This window comes from Protomyctophum bolini (assembly GCF_963924005.1).
Source record: "Protomyctophum bolini genome assembly, contig: SCAFFOLD_224, whole genome shotgun sequence".
NCBI classification, from domain to species: Eukaryota; Metazoa; Chordata; class Actinopteri; order Myctophiformes; family Myctophidae; genus Protomyctophum; species Protomyctophum bolini.
In genome coordinates this window covers 38,967-52,187 of record NW_027665710.1, presented here as the reverse complement: position 1 = coordinate 52,187, position 13,221 = coordinate 38,967, and the positions used below count along the sequence as shown (strand labels likewise).

Below are 13,221 nucleotides of genomic sequence, written 5' to 3'. Positions count from 1 at the left end.
CCAGTCTGTGTCTCATAGGAGGGCTGTGGACAGTTCAGAAACAAGCGAATAGAAACTGCAGGCTTAATTTCTAGCCCTGAAAAGTTGCAATGTGAAAATGGAAGCTTATCGTTCTCACAATAATACAAATCTAAATGTATATGTTCCTTTAACCAGCTTTACACAGAGAGAGAGAGAGAGAGAGAGAGAGAGAGAGAGACATTGCATCAGAACAGAGAACGGTGAGACAGTATCGTTGGCCTTTCACGCCTCGTTGCTTTAAAGCTGGTTTTACATCAAACGAACCCTCATATGCATAATGACATCACAATCACATCACAATCACATCACAGTCACATCATCATAATCCTCCTCTCCCCCCCCCCCTCATTTGGGCAGTGGTTGTCTACTTGAATATTTTATACTGAAATTGCAGATTGAAGTAAAAGATGTGTACGTAATGTTTTTAGAACAGTGTGAGCTTGTAGATCTGCCATTTTAAATCACAGGGTTGATATGGTTGATTATCTCCAAAGTAACTAAAGTTTACTAGTTACTAAAGTAACTTCAGGAAATAAAGTTTACTAGTTACTAAAGTAACTTCAGGAAATAAAGTTTACTAGTTACTAAAGTTTTCAAATTATTGTAGTTGGAGGAAAAGTATATATTTTTTAAATGTAAGTAAATGGAGAGAGAGAGACACAGAGAGAGACACATAGAGAGAGAGAGAGAGAGAGAGAGAGAGAGAGAGAGAGAGAGAGAGAGAGAGAGAGAGAGAGAGAGACTTTCCAGTTTCCACCACTGCATTTGGGCCGCCTGGTGATGGAACACTGCCGCCCCCTAGTGTTCACATTTAATCATTATATAAACCCATGCATTGCTTTGTCTTAGTTTTCCAGCCTAGTTGACAGAAAGCGGCCCAGGATTGATTGATTGATTGAACAGTTTAGACATAAATGTAAAAACAGCAACATAGTTATTATGTGAAGTATAATTTAAACTCTCTTTGTGCTCAAATAAGGTCAGGAACATTACCATCAGCACTGGAGACTGGCAGGTTTAATGCCACCCCTGAAGATGAGAGATATTGTCTGTTCTGTGATCTAGATGAAACTGAAAACGAAAGTTCACTTTCTGTTTCACTGCTCTAAATATGACTTGAGGGATATTTTGGTTAATAAGATGTCTTCTATATGTGGGGATTTCCTAGATTTAAATGACACTGTAAACATGGAGATATGTTTTGCCAAAGGGACTTTTTCGTTGTAGCAGATTTTATTTGTCAAGCTTGGGAAAGAAGACAGAGTACTCTGTATACATCTGAGGTGTATTATAATGAATTGTGTAATGTAAACATGCTGTAAAATGCATACATTATGTAATGTAAACATGCTGTAAAATGCATACATTATGTATTGTAAAACATGCTGTAATTGCAAATGTGAAATGGTGTCTTATAAACCCATGGGGGTTGGGCACAAGGTGTGCAAGACACGAAAATAAATAATCAATCAATCAATCAATGAATCATAGTTCAGTCAAAAGCGTATTCCAGAAGCGATAGCGCCGCCGAAAAATAAAAATAAATCATTATTCATTATTATTTCCATTTAGGTCCTATGCATGCAATCAATTCATAGACATGAAGAAAAACTAAAAAATCACACTTGTGTGAAGGGAGGGGTGCTGTTATCATCATACATCACATGATCCGTGCTCAGCCAATCAAATCATCACGCGACGGAATGTCATTCCGGCCAATCACTTTCCTGCCCTCACTTTTGATTATCAATCAAATCATCGCCATGGGGTGATCAGCCAATCAAATCATTGTGTTCACACAAACAGACAAAGCTGGGTATAGGAGAGTCTATAGATTTGACTCAACAAAAAATCTATATTATCAAATACAACAAAACATCCATATAATTCCAGGAAAAACAAATAAAACACATTCATTCAAGTTATTATTTATTCTCGAGTTTAAAACATTCAGTTTGAAAGAATATTCAAAGATTTGCGCCACATTTTCACGATAAAAAAATAGCAGACCTACAAGCTCGTAGCGCGCCATGAGCTTGTAGATCTGCTATTTTTCCAATAGCTAAATTATAACATAATGTTTAAAAACACCAAAAGGGGTTCCCGCCCAGAATGGGTTAAACTCATTGTCGGTGTCGTCGAGTAATACAATATAATTATAAACATCACAATACATTCAGAAGCTCAGGAAAAGAAAACCAACGGTATACATGTGAATTACATACGTTTACAAAAATAAAAAGCTTAGGAATAACGTGTTCCTTCCACACGCTATACGTCCAACCAGGGAAAGTCCCCCCTGTCAGGTGTAAAGGAGCAACTTGGACACTCAGGCATGAAGGAAGCATGAGTTCAAGTCCGTTGTTCTCCCCTTGTCCCCCATATATGGGGACTAGGTTGGTCTCCCCTTGTCCCCCATATATGGGGACTAGGTTGGTCTCCCCCTTGTCCCCCATATATGGGGACTAGGTTGGTCTCCCCTTGTCCCCCATATATGGGGACTAGGTTGGTCTCCCCTTGTCCCCCTTATATGGGGACTAGGTTGGTGGAGGGTGTGTAGAGCCCAGGATCACATTAGATGATTGACACAGGGGTGAAAAATGGGTTACAAAATCGTGGGATAAAATATATATATATATAAAATAAAATAAAACGACTAAGGGGTACCAATGTGGTAAAGTTTAGTGTCGTTTGCAGGTCATTTCATGTATTAGGGCCACAGAAGCTATAAAAGCAGATCTAACAAGTTCAGAGTTAACTTTTGGTACCTTGAATTTGGGGAAATGACTTGACCGGGTGTGGTAGAGGGCTCAGAGTCCCATTCCAGAAAAGATGACAATCTCCAAGCATGGCTTCATACAAGAACAGGTGCCGATGCGGTTCTCGTCTCTCTGTCAGGGATTGATTGATTGACAATAAGATGCAAACAGTACAGGGTACAGTCAAGCACAGCATTGGTCCAAAAGGACGGCACCGAAGAAAGACCTTAGCGCTCTTGTTTCCATTCGGGTCCCATGCATTCATTCACAATGACAACAGTGACAACAAACAATACGTTTCTCAAACACACTAAATCTAAAATGTACAGGTTGGAATAGAAATACATTAATAAAACATAGGGGGGGGGGGGGGGGGAGAACCAGTGATCTGCTTGTTTTCAGGGAAGGGAGGGCCATTGATTGATTGATTGATTGAAATATTTATTAACAGTTTGTAGAATTACAGTACATTTTAAGCACAAACTCAATACAGAGACTGTCAACTGTGAGTGGACGACCCAATTAAGCATTACACTTGTTTACAACAGGGTCCACGTTGTTCAATTCATCAAAACATTTAGAGACATACAAATAGACACTTCTATGTAGTTAAAGAACAGAACAGGAATTCATCATAAAGGAAGCAAAAAGGGAAAGGATACATATACAGTGAGGGGAAAGGGGGGATTCAGATTTTACAGAGGCCAGTTTCGAATTGCAGCCGTCCGTAGGTGCCCTTTGAGAGCGGTTTTGAAGGAGTCAAGGGATTAACATGTCTTAATGACTGTTGGTAGGGCGTTCCACATTTTGGTGGCATAGGAGCGAAAATAATTTAGTCCCATCCAACCTTGTCAAAGGAGAATTCCATGCTAGAATGCTTTCTTATCTTTCTTTGTAGTTGTTACGTCCCCACCAAAGAGGTCCAGGTGTTTTTTTGTGCAAAAACTCCTTATTGGCTATTTTCCGTACAATAAGCCCTCAATGAATTGCATTGAATTGAATGGGAATTGAATGGGGCTATGGGGTGTTATGCTAATTAGCTTATTTCCATCGAAATAAGTAGTAAAGTGTGCCGCTTGGGATATTATTTACATTATGAAGAGAGGATATATACAAATAAATTATAATTTTGAGTGATGGAAATAAGCGAATTAGCACAACACCCCATAGCCCCATTCAATTCCCATTCAATTCAATGCAATTCATTTAGGGCTTATGGTGGGGGAAATAGCCAATAAGGAGCTTTTGCACAAAATAACACCTGGACCACTTTGGTGGGGACGTAACAACTACAAAGAAAGGTAAGAAAGCCTTTTAGTATGGAATTCTCCTTTAAATAAGATACAATGGTGAGTACCATAGCTATCATCCGTAATGACAGGAACACTGTCTCAACTACCCTCTTTCTGCTAAGGACAGGAAAACTGCCTCAACTACCCTCTTTCTGCTAATGACAGGGACACTGCCTCAACTAACCTCTCTCTGCTAAGGACAGGGACACTGCCTCAACTACCCTCTCTCTGCTAAGGACAGGAAAACTGCCTCAACTATACCCTCTCTCTGCTGAGGACAGGGACACTGCCTTAACTACCCTCTTTCTGTTAAGGACAGGAAAGCTGGCTTTAATTCTATACAAAAAGCCAATTTTCCTTTTCAAGGAGCAAGGGAGAAGTGATAATTTCCTCTCTCTTGGGCCTGCTGCTGAAAGGTGGATTTTCAGGCCTGTGATCTTCATTTTTTTTAGGGAGGCGTTCAGACATCAATGCAATCTCATTTTGTGAAGGATCTACTAGTTGGCTGTCCAATTCATTTTAGTTACTCGTGTTTTTTGTTTGTTTTTATAAATATTTTCACGGAAAAAATACAATTGTGAGAGAATCGTAATCTCAATTATTGTGGAGGAAATTGAAATCGTCCAGCAAGAATCGTGCAGCACTAATAGGAGCTTTTTAATAATCCATAATATTGTCCTCGTCTGTCGACCTCCCTACGAACATACAGCTGTTTAATGTGACCCTCCCTACGAACATACAGCTGTTTAATGTGACCCTCCCTACGAACATACAGCTGTTTAATGTGACCCTCCCTACGAACATACAGCTGTTTAATGTGATCCTCCCTACGAACATACAGCTGTTTAATGTGACCCTCCCTACGAACATACAGCTGTTTAATGTGACCCTCCCTACGAACATACAGCTGTTTAATGTGATCCTCCCTACGAACATACAGCTGTTTAATGTGATCCTCCTACAAACATACAGCTGTTTAATGTGACCCTCCCTACGAACATACAGCTGTTTAATGTGACCCTCCCTACGAACATACAGCTGTTTAATGTGACCCTCCTATGAACATACAGCTGTTTAATGTGATCCTCCCTACGAACATACAGCTGTTTAATGTGACCCTCCCTACGAACATACAGCTGTTTAATGTGACCCTCCCTACGAACATACAGCTGTTTAATGTGATCCTCCTACGAACATACAGCTGTTTAATGTGACCCTCCCTACGAACATACAGCTGTTTAATGTGACCCTCCCTACGAACATACAGCTCTTTAATGTGATCCTCCTACAAACATACAGCTGTTTAATGTGACCCTCCCTATGAACATACAGCTGTTTAATGTGATCCTCCCTACGAACATACAGCTGTTTAATGTGATCCCACCATGTTCTATGAACATGGTGTCTTAGCAAGTGACCCGAGTTATTTAAACTTTTGTCTCACCGTTTGAAGTGGACAACTTTTATTTTGTCGTGTGAGAACTGTGGACTCGAAGGTGTCTCTTCAGATGACATGATACATTGAAACTCTTGTCACAATGTTTACAGTGGAAAGGTTTTTCTCCAGTGTGGATCCGCTGGTGTGTTTTCAAGTGAGATAACTGACTGAAACTCTTGTCACAATGTTCACATTGGAAAGGTTTTTCTCCAGTGTGGACACGAAGGTGTAACTTCAGATTACCTGACTCGCTGAAACTCTTGTCACAATGTTTACAGTGGAAAGGTTTTTCTCCAGTGTGGACACGCTGATGTGCCTTCAGATTACCTGACTCAACGAAACTCTTGTCACAATGTTTACATTGTAAAGGCTTTTCTCCAGTGTGGACATGTTGGTGTCTGTTCAGGGAACCAAACTCCCTGAAAGTCTTTGTACAATGTTTACATTGGAAAGGTTTTTCTCCAGTGTGGATACGCTGGTGTCTGTTCAGGTTACCCGACTTGTTAAAACTCTTGCCACAGTGTTCACATTGGAAAGGTTTCTCTCCAGGGGGGACACGCTGGCGCTTCTTCAGGGAACCCGAGTCACTGAAACTCCGTTCGTCCTCATCGTCTTCACTGGTCTCCACCCAATCATCACCGTCTTCAGTGACTGCAGTGTCAGATTCAAGCTCAACTTCAACTTCAGAGCAGTGGGAAGATATGTCTTCTTCTTCATTGTCATCATTATTTTCACCTTTCACTGCTAGTAATGTTAACGTTGACCCAACAGGTTTCTCTGGTCTTTGAAGTAGTTCCTCCTGTTCCTCTTTAATGTGTGGAGGCTCTGGTTCCTCCTGGAGCAGACTGGGGCTCCTCTCCTGTTCAGGAGAAACCTCCTCTTTACACACAGCCATGTGCAGGATGTCTAGGAGCAGAAACATAACCCGATGGTCAACACTGGATTCCTAAAATGTAAATCCACTCTTCTTCCATGTTCCAAATGTACAAAATGAGCTATTAGCTACCAAGCTAAGACCGACTAAACCTAAATGCAGGTTATTACAGTTCTGAAAGTAATGTGAAGAAATATATGTTAGTTCCTTTAAACAGTGAACAGTTGAGTATGAGTAAATAACTCGATCCATGCCCACGGACCATGGCAAATATAGGCTACCAATAATATTGAATGGCTTGCCGCTGGCGCCGATTGTTTGATTGAATAGCTTTAACTTTATTAAGAGTTTGCACCTTTGCACGAAGAGTCCCAAAGTAGCCTACACTGCCCGCTGTGTGGAATAAAGGCCGATGTCAAATCAATCACCAATGCTGGTAAGACTGCACAAGTGTTTATGTGTGTCGTGTGTGTGTGTGTTTTTGTTGTTGTAAAGAAATCAGCGTATAGTAGATATAAAATGGTCCCCTTTCATGGTAATTTACAAGACACATTGTGGCATAATGTCAGGCAAGGCAAGCTGTACATTATAACAATAGCATGCTTGCTGTCAGTGTAATAATTAAAGTGCCTTCCTCGAAGAAAAATGTGGGGAGGGAGGAAGTGTCGGTGTCGGGCCCGGGTCGGACGCATGTATCAATACTTAAGGTCGGGCGCATGTATCAATACTTAAGGTCGGGCTCCATTTGGGTCGGAGACAAAGCTGTCGGTACTGGGCCCGGGTCAGGGGGTACTTTCAAGGACCCCCAAATTAAATTGATAGAAACTAGCCTAGGCCATTTAATTCTATCTCTGGACTGTCTGGGACCCCAGTTCCCATCCATCCATCAATCAATCAACCGCTTATCCGTAGTCCGGTTGCAGGGGCAACAGCTCCACCAGTGTTCCAACATGAGTGACTTCCTCCTGGGGGATCCCAGTCTACATGGCCAAAAGCCAGTGTTCATTTAACTCAGGCTAGGCCTACAGAAGCTCACATCACATCATATACTAAATGCATTAGAAAACAAATGTATATCCGCTTTCTGTCATTTACTTTTCCATTTTCACAACAATATACAAGAAAACATGGCATAATTTGGACATATTTCGAATGGTGATTAATCAGATTTAAAAAAATTATCATTTGACAGCCCTAATCGGAATATTAGTCAAGTTAAATGTCAAAAAATAAGGTTTCAGGAGTAGCCTTATTCTAAAAGATAGCTTGCTTCTGTGATGTCGCTAAGGTTGACATGCAGTATTATGTTTAGTTAACCAAACTGAATTGGTCTCCCGTAGGAACGACAGCCAGTTCCGACCAAGGAAGCTCTGAGAAGGAAGTGAAGTGGTCACGTGACTGAGCTGCGCCATGACACTTTCATGGACACTTTCATGGGAGCCAAACTAGCCGGACGTTTGGCAGAATGCACTGGAGTCAATGAGAGCTCAGTGACCAGCTCATGAACAAACATTGTTTATGAACAATTGAGACCTTTTGTAAAGTAATCACTTCTGGGAAAATAACATAAGACGTGTAACACATTATTGTCTGCTGTGTTGTTAATCGATGTGTACACGGTCTAATTTTATAGAGGTATGGTATCTAAAGAGCACGATACCTGCTGCCGTTTAGATCCTCAGATAAAATTATATATTGTGCACATCGAAAAGTAAGCGATTAGAAAAGAACCTGTGATATGTCTTCTGTTATTTTCCAGAAGTGATTACTTTACAAAAGGTCTCAATCATTCATAAATAATGTTTGTTATGAGCTGGTCCAGCCGGCTTCATTCACTGCCATGTATTCATTGCACTTCCGGTGTGAGTTTGGCTCCCATGAAAGTGTCCATGAAAGTGTCATGGCGCAGCCCAGTCACGTGACCACTCCCCTTCCTTCTCAGAGTTTCCTTGGTTCCGACAAGGAAATGAGAAATGAGCTGCAAAGGTATTTCTTTTGTTCCAATTAATTTAGGCCTTTAGCAGACGCTCTTAATCCAGAGCGACTTACATTAAGCAAGAACAAAAAGCATGGCAATACATCACATACATAAAAAAGTAGTTATCATGAAAAATGCGTAAGCTAAGAACGTAACAGTGGAATATCTATATAATGAAACTATACATATATACTATGCCATACATAGTATAGTTACGGTTATTTACGATGTGTTCTTTGGGGATAATGTTTGTATTGTAATTTGTTATAACGTAGGCAACCTGTCAATATGTGTGTGGCGTCGTCCACGCTGAGGGTAGCGCAGTCATTAATGAAAGTGTAAGTTCTCTCTCTCATACAATGCTCAAATATTCAGAAATAATAATAATAAACTTTATTGTCCCGAAGGATATTCATCTTCACAGGTCTGTTCAACACCAACAACAAAAACAGCACATAGTACAGAAACAACATGAGTTCCCCACTGTGTACAGAAACCATCCTATCGGCGGGGCAGTTTGTTTAATGCCGCCATGGCTGAGGGGACAAAACTCCTACTGAAACGAACCTTTTTCCAGGGTAAGGTTCTGTATCTTTGTCCAGATGGCATGAGGTTGAAGAAGCGATGCAGAGGATGATCAGTGTCACGTGATATTATATTGAGAGTGCTATAGCCGTGTGACGGCATTATTGTTCATATCAGAAAGTGTTGGTGTGGGAAGTCCGATAAACTTGGAAGCAATACGGGTAATACTGAAAAGTTTGTTTCTGTTAGGCATGGGTAGTATGTTGTAAAAACATGCGGAACAGTACAGGTTGGATAATGCTTTTGTACAATAATAAAAGAAGATGAGGAGCAACAGATAATGATCTTTTGCTGTGTATTTATTGGTTGCATTTCTACGTCTTGCACAGATGTGATCACGAGGCACGGGTGGTCACTGCTTTTGCCTCACACTGAATGAACCTATGACAATTCTGAGTAGGGGTTTTATTAGTAATAGGGAGACCTAATGTTTCTTGTGTGATTTAACCAGTCTCAAATTTTATTGTTAACCTTGTGATAAATTGCTCATAATAAATACTATTTTTTATATTCTACATATTTCAATAAAGATTACGTATTTTAATAATAAGTATGTGGTCCGTCTAGTGCAGTGGTAACCAACCTTTTCAAGCCCAAGAGCCCATTTTATTCCCAATTGTAAGCCAAGATCTACCACTAAAACGTGTTAGAAAAAACACTTGTTTTTTTGCTATTTCTGACAGGCTCAATGCATGTGCACACATCCACACAAAGACTAAAGCTTAAATTAGAATAAATACTTATAGTAAGTTATATTATCAATGTCAAATAATATTAAGACAAATTAGAAATAATTAGTATTAGAAATATTTTGTTTCTCATTTCAATGAATATTCACATTGGCAGATGTTCAAATGACATAGGCATAACTTGACCATATATATTTGCACAGATATGGTGACATACTCTCAGGGTCAGCCCACCTTTAATGAGACTGCTGTGACTGCACTTTATCTGCAAGCATTTTGAAATCTGGTTCATATTTAGTGATTGCCAGTCTGAGGGTGTCATTAAGATGTGAGTCAGTCATACGAGTTCTAAACTTGGATTTTATTATTTTCATTTGTGAAAAGAAAAGGCCATTTCACATAAGTACGTGGAACCAAAGTAGGCATGTAGCTTCAGTGCACACGACACAATCAGGGGATACTTCTCTGCTCACAAGAGACCAAAATTCCTTCTCTTTAGCTCTGACCTGCAGGTGACAGTCACTTACTAATCCAATAATCTCCATTTAAATATCTGAAGTTAATGCAAACACATCCTGCATTTTATCGGACAGCAGTTCAATGACAGTAGGCTCAGTAAAGAGGAAAGGGTTTGATACAAAAGCAGCTACTTGACTCATGCGTTGTACTTGACTTGTACAAGTTTTCATATTTCATATTTATCATATTTTTTGCTCTATGTGTGCATGTGTACAGAATTCAAACTGTAGCATTGATTATTGTCACGGACAGAAGTCATTCTTTCCCTTTGCATATGCCCTGGAGTGCACTCGCCTATTAGTTTGCATTGCAGACTGGTATATTCAGTATATTTTTCTCATTTTTATATTTTTGTTGTTGCTGCGCAGCAGTTGAGGAGAACGCAACTATGCATTCCTTTAAGCAACACAACTTCTGCAGCTGCATCCATATGTTTAGAATTTGCATCAATGATCAAATCCCAATAATAAAAAACATTATAACAACGAACAACGAAAACTGAAGGAGCAGCGGCGCTATCGGCTAGTAGTCCCACCTCAAGTGTCTGCAGCCTGTCACGAGCCCCGTAATGAACTGATACGCGGGACGCACGTTGTTCCGTATTTTAATGTCGGGTCGGAGAATAAATACAGTATGAATGACGGCGGGATTTATTTGACAACTCTGTCCTGCTTTCTTCACGAGAAGAGAAGAGCGCTCACAGCTGCTAATATGGTAGCAGCCCTGTGGCTGACCTGTCAGTTCTCTTTACGGCATGAGATGTGAACCTGGGTCTGGGAAGCTCAGAGCTGCAGCCATTGGCTCATGATACGAGCACACGACCAATGGGACAGATCATTCAGTGTTGCTAAGATACCACCTCCCCACCACACACGCACACACACCCTTGGACGATGGGGTCTATTCTCAAACTCAGAGCCACAGCGCTCTGCTCAAAATTAATTTGCATGTGACGAGCGGCACTGACATTATTCCAATGGGTCTGACGCGATCGACTGGAAACGTTCCCGCGAGCTACCGGTAGCTCGCGAACCCCCGGTTGGTTACCCCTGGTCTAGTGTGTATCTAATAGCCTCTGAGGCAGCGGGTGGCCGAACGGTTTGCGGAGCGGTCTTGATATCGGAAGGTCGCTATAGTTCGTATCCCCGGACCGGCACGTTAAAATTACCACCGCTGAAGTGCCCTTGAGCAAGGCATTGAACCCCTACCATGAAATGTTCTATGAGCAGGGCCTGGCTGTAAACAAGTTATTGAGCTTAGTCCAGTTACCCTGGGTAAACATAGTACCTTTCCTTTCCTCTGGTTAAATTAGGAAAACTACACATTTTTGCACAGAATCCAATATGGTTTGAAATTACACTAGCGACAGGACTGTGTTATTGGTGTCCTGGTATTGTACAGTGAAAATAAGAGATTTTGGCAGCCCTACAGAACAGAAAATATTAAAGGAGCATTCATTGATTTAGGTGATTTGGAAACCCCCCCGGTCCCCCCCGGTAACAAGATGTGCACATGCACACGCTACAGGCCAACAGCATCAGGATTGGTGGAATGCCCCTCTCTATTCTGATTGGATGAAGGCTGGGCCACCTAGTCAAAAACAAAACCTACGGTTTTTTTGACCGCCATGGGTTATCTGGGGACAGGGAGGAACTCCTTATATGGTCAGCACACTCTTTAGTAGGGAGGAATATCACAACAAAACCAAAAAGTGATATTTGAATTAGGTGAAATCACTGAATATACCTTTAACCCATTCTGGCCGGGAACCCATTTTGGTGTCAGCATCATGTTATGCTTTAGCTATTGAAAAATAGCAGATCTGCTATTTTTGAAAAATCGAAGAACGACTGACATTTTTAGAATCTGATCTCAGGTCAGACCAGTGTGTGTCCAGTGGAAACCTCGTATGAATCTGATCTCAGGTCAGAATGGGTTAATCAGACCCAGTGTGTGTCCAGTGAAAACCTCGTATGAATCTGATCTCGGGTCAGAATGGGTTAAAGAAAAATAAAGGAAGAGCACATGAAACTTACCGAGGTGTGGCTGGTCTTCAGCTTCCTGTTTAATAGAAACGTCCCTGGCCGAGTCTGGAGAGTCCATCTTCACCTGGGAGCGATGCATCATGGGTATTGTAGTCCTTATGAGTCTGGACTCCACACACTGCCTCTGAAACCAAGTGAACAAGGAAGGACTTTAATAAGTGGAGACCTAGCGGTGTTAGCCCAACTCTCCAACACGTCAATCTGGAGATTATGGGATTCATGCTTTAGGGAATTATCCCATTCTGACCTGAGATCAGATTCATACGAGGTTTCCACTGGACACACACTGGTCTGATGAACCCATTCTGACCTGAGATCAGATTCTAAAAATGTCAGTCGTTCTTCGAATTTTTCAAAAATAGCAGACCTACAAGCTCGTATCGCGCCACTCGGTGGCGCGATATGAGCTTGTAGATCTGCTATTTTTCAATAGGTAAAGCATAACATGATGCTAACACCAAAATGGGTGCCCGGTCAGAATGGGTTAAGAGCGTCTGCTACATGGCTAAATTGTAAATTGGAAGAAATGACACTTAAGCAATAATATGTAAAATCTTTATTACCATTTTTTCTTTGGTATTCAGACAGTCCGCAATGAGTAGAACTCTTCCAAAACAAATGTAGTCTCTGTGACACATCTATAGGGCCCGCAATCTGCATTCAAAGATGTTCCTAGAAGCGTTCTACCCATTGCTGACTGTCTTATTAATACCACAAAAAAAGAAAAATTAAAGGGTCATTAAAATTTGGAGATCTTGAAAAAACAAGAAGGTGGCCGCCCGCACACACCAATAGCCAGAGTGCCAATGTTTATTAGCCCATTCTGAACGGGAACCCGTTTTGGTGTTAGCATCATGTCGTGCTTTAGCTATTGAAAAATAGCAGATCTACAAGCTCATATCGCGCCACCGAGTGGCGCGATACGAGCTTGTAGGTCTGCTATTTTTTGAAAAATCGAAGAACGACTGACATTTTTTTAATGTATGAATCTGATCTCAGGTCAGAATGGGTTATTAGGACA

The 13,221-nt window shown here is 41.0% G+C and overlaps 1 protein-coding gene across 2 annotated transcripts; it reads right to left on the bottom strand.

The window, feature by feature from the left end:
• Window positions 1-3,924: 3,924 nt before the first annotated feature.
• On the bottom strand, window positions 3,925-12,299 carry LOC308312182 (uncharacterized protein). Of its 2 annotated transcripts, XR_013963740.1 has the most exons (3): window positions 12,192-12,299; window positions 5,457-6,416; window positions 3,925-4,800 (listed from the first exon to the last, which is right to left on the bottom strand). XR_013963740.1 is itself a non-coding variant. In XM_080794568.1 (2 exons), the coding sequence occupies exons 1-2, from the start codon at window positions 12,280-12,282 to the stop codon at window positions 5,536-5,538; spliced, it is 972 nt and encodes a 323-aa protein (XP_080650694.1). In that variant the 5' UTR covers window positions 12,283-12,299; the 3' UTR covers window positions 5,455-5,535. The 2 variants fall into 2 exon arrangements, 1 of the variants encoding a protein (XP_080650694.1); XM_080794568.1 differs by lacking the exon at window positions 3,925-4,800 and having other exon boundaries at window positions 5,455-6,416.
• Between the last annotated feature and the right edge of the window lie 922 nt (window positions 12,300-13,221).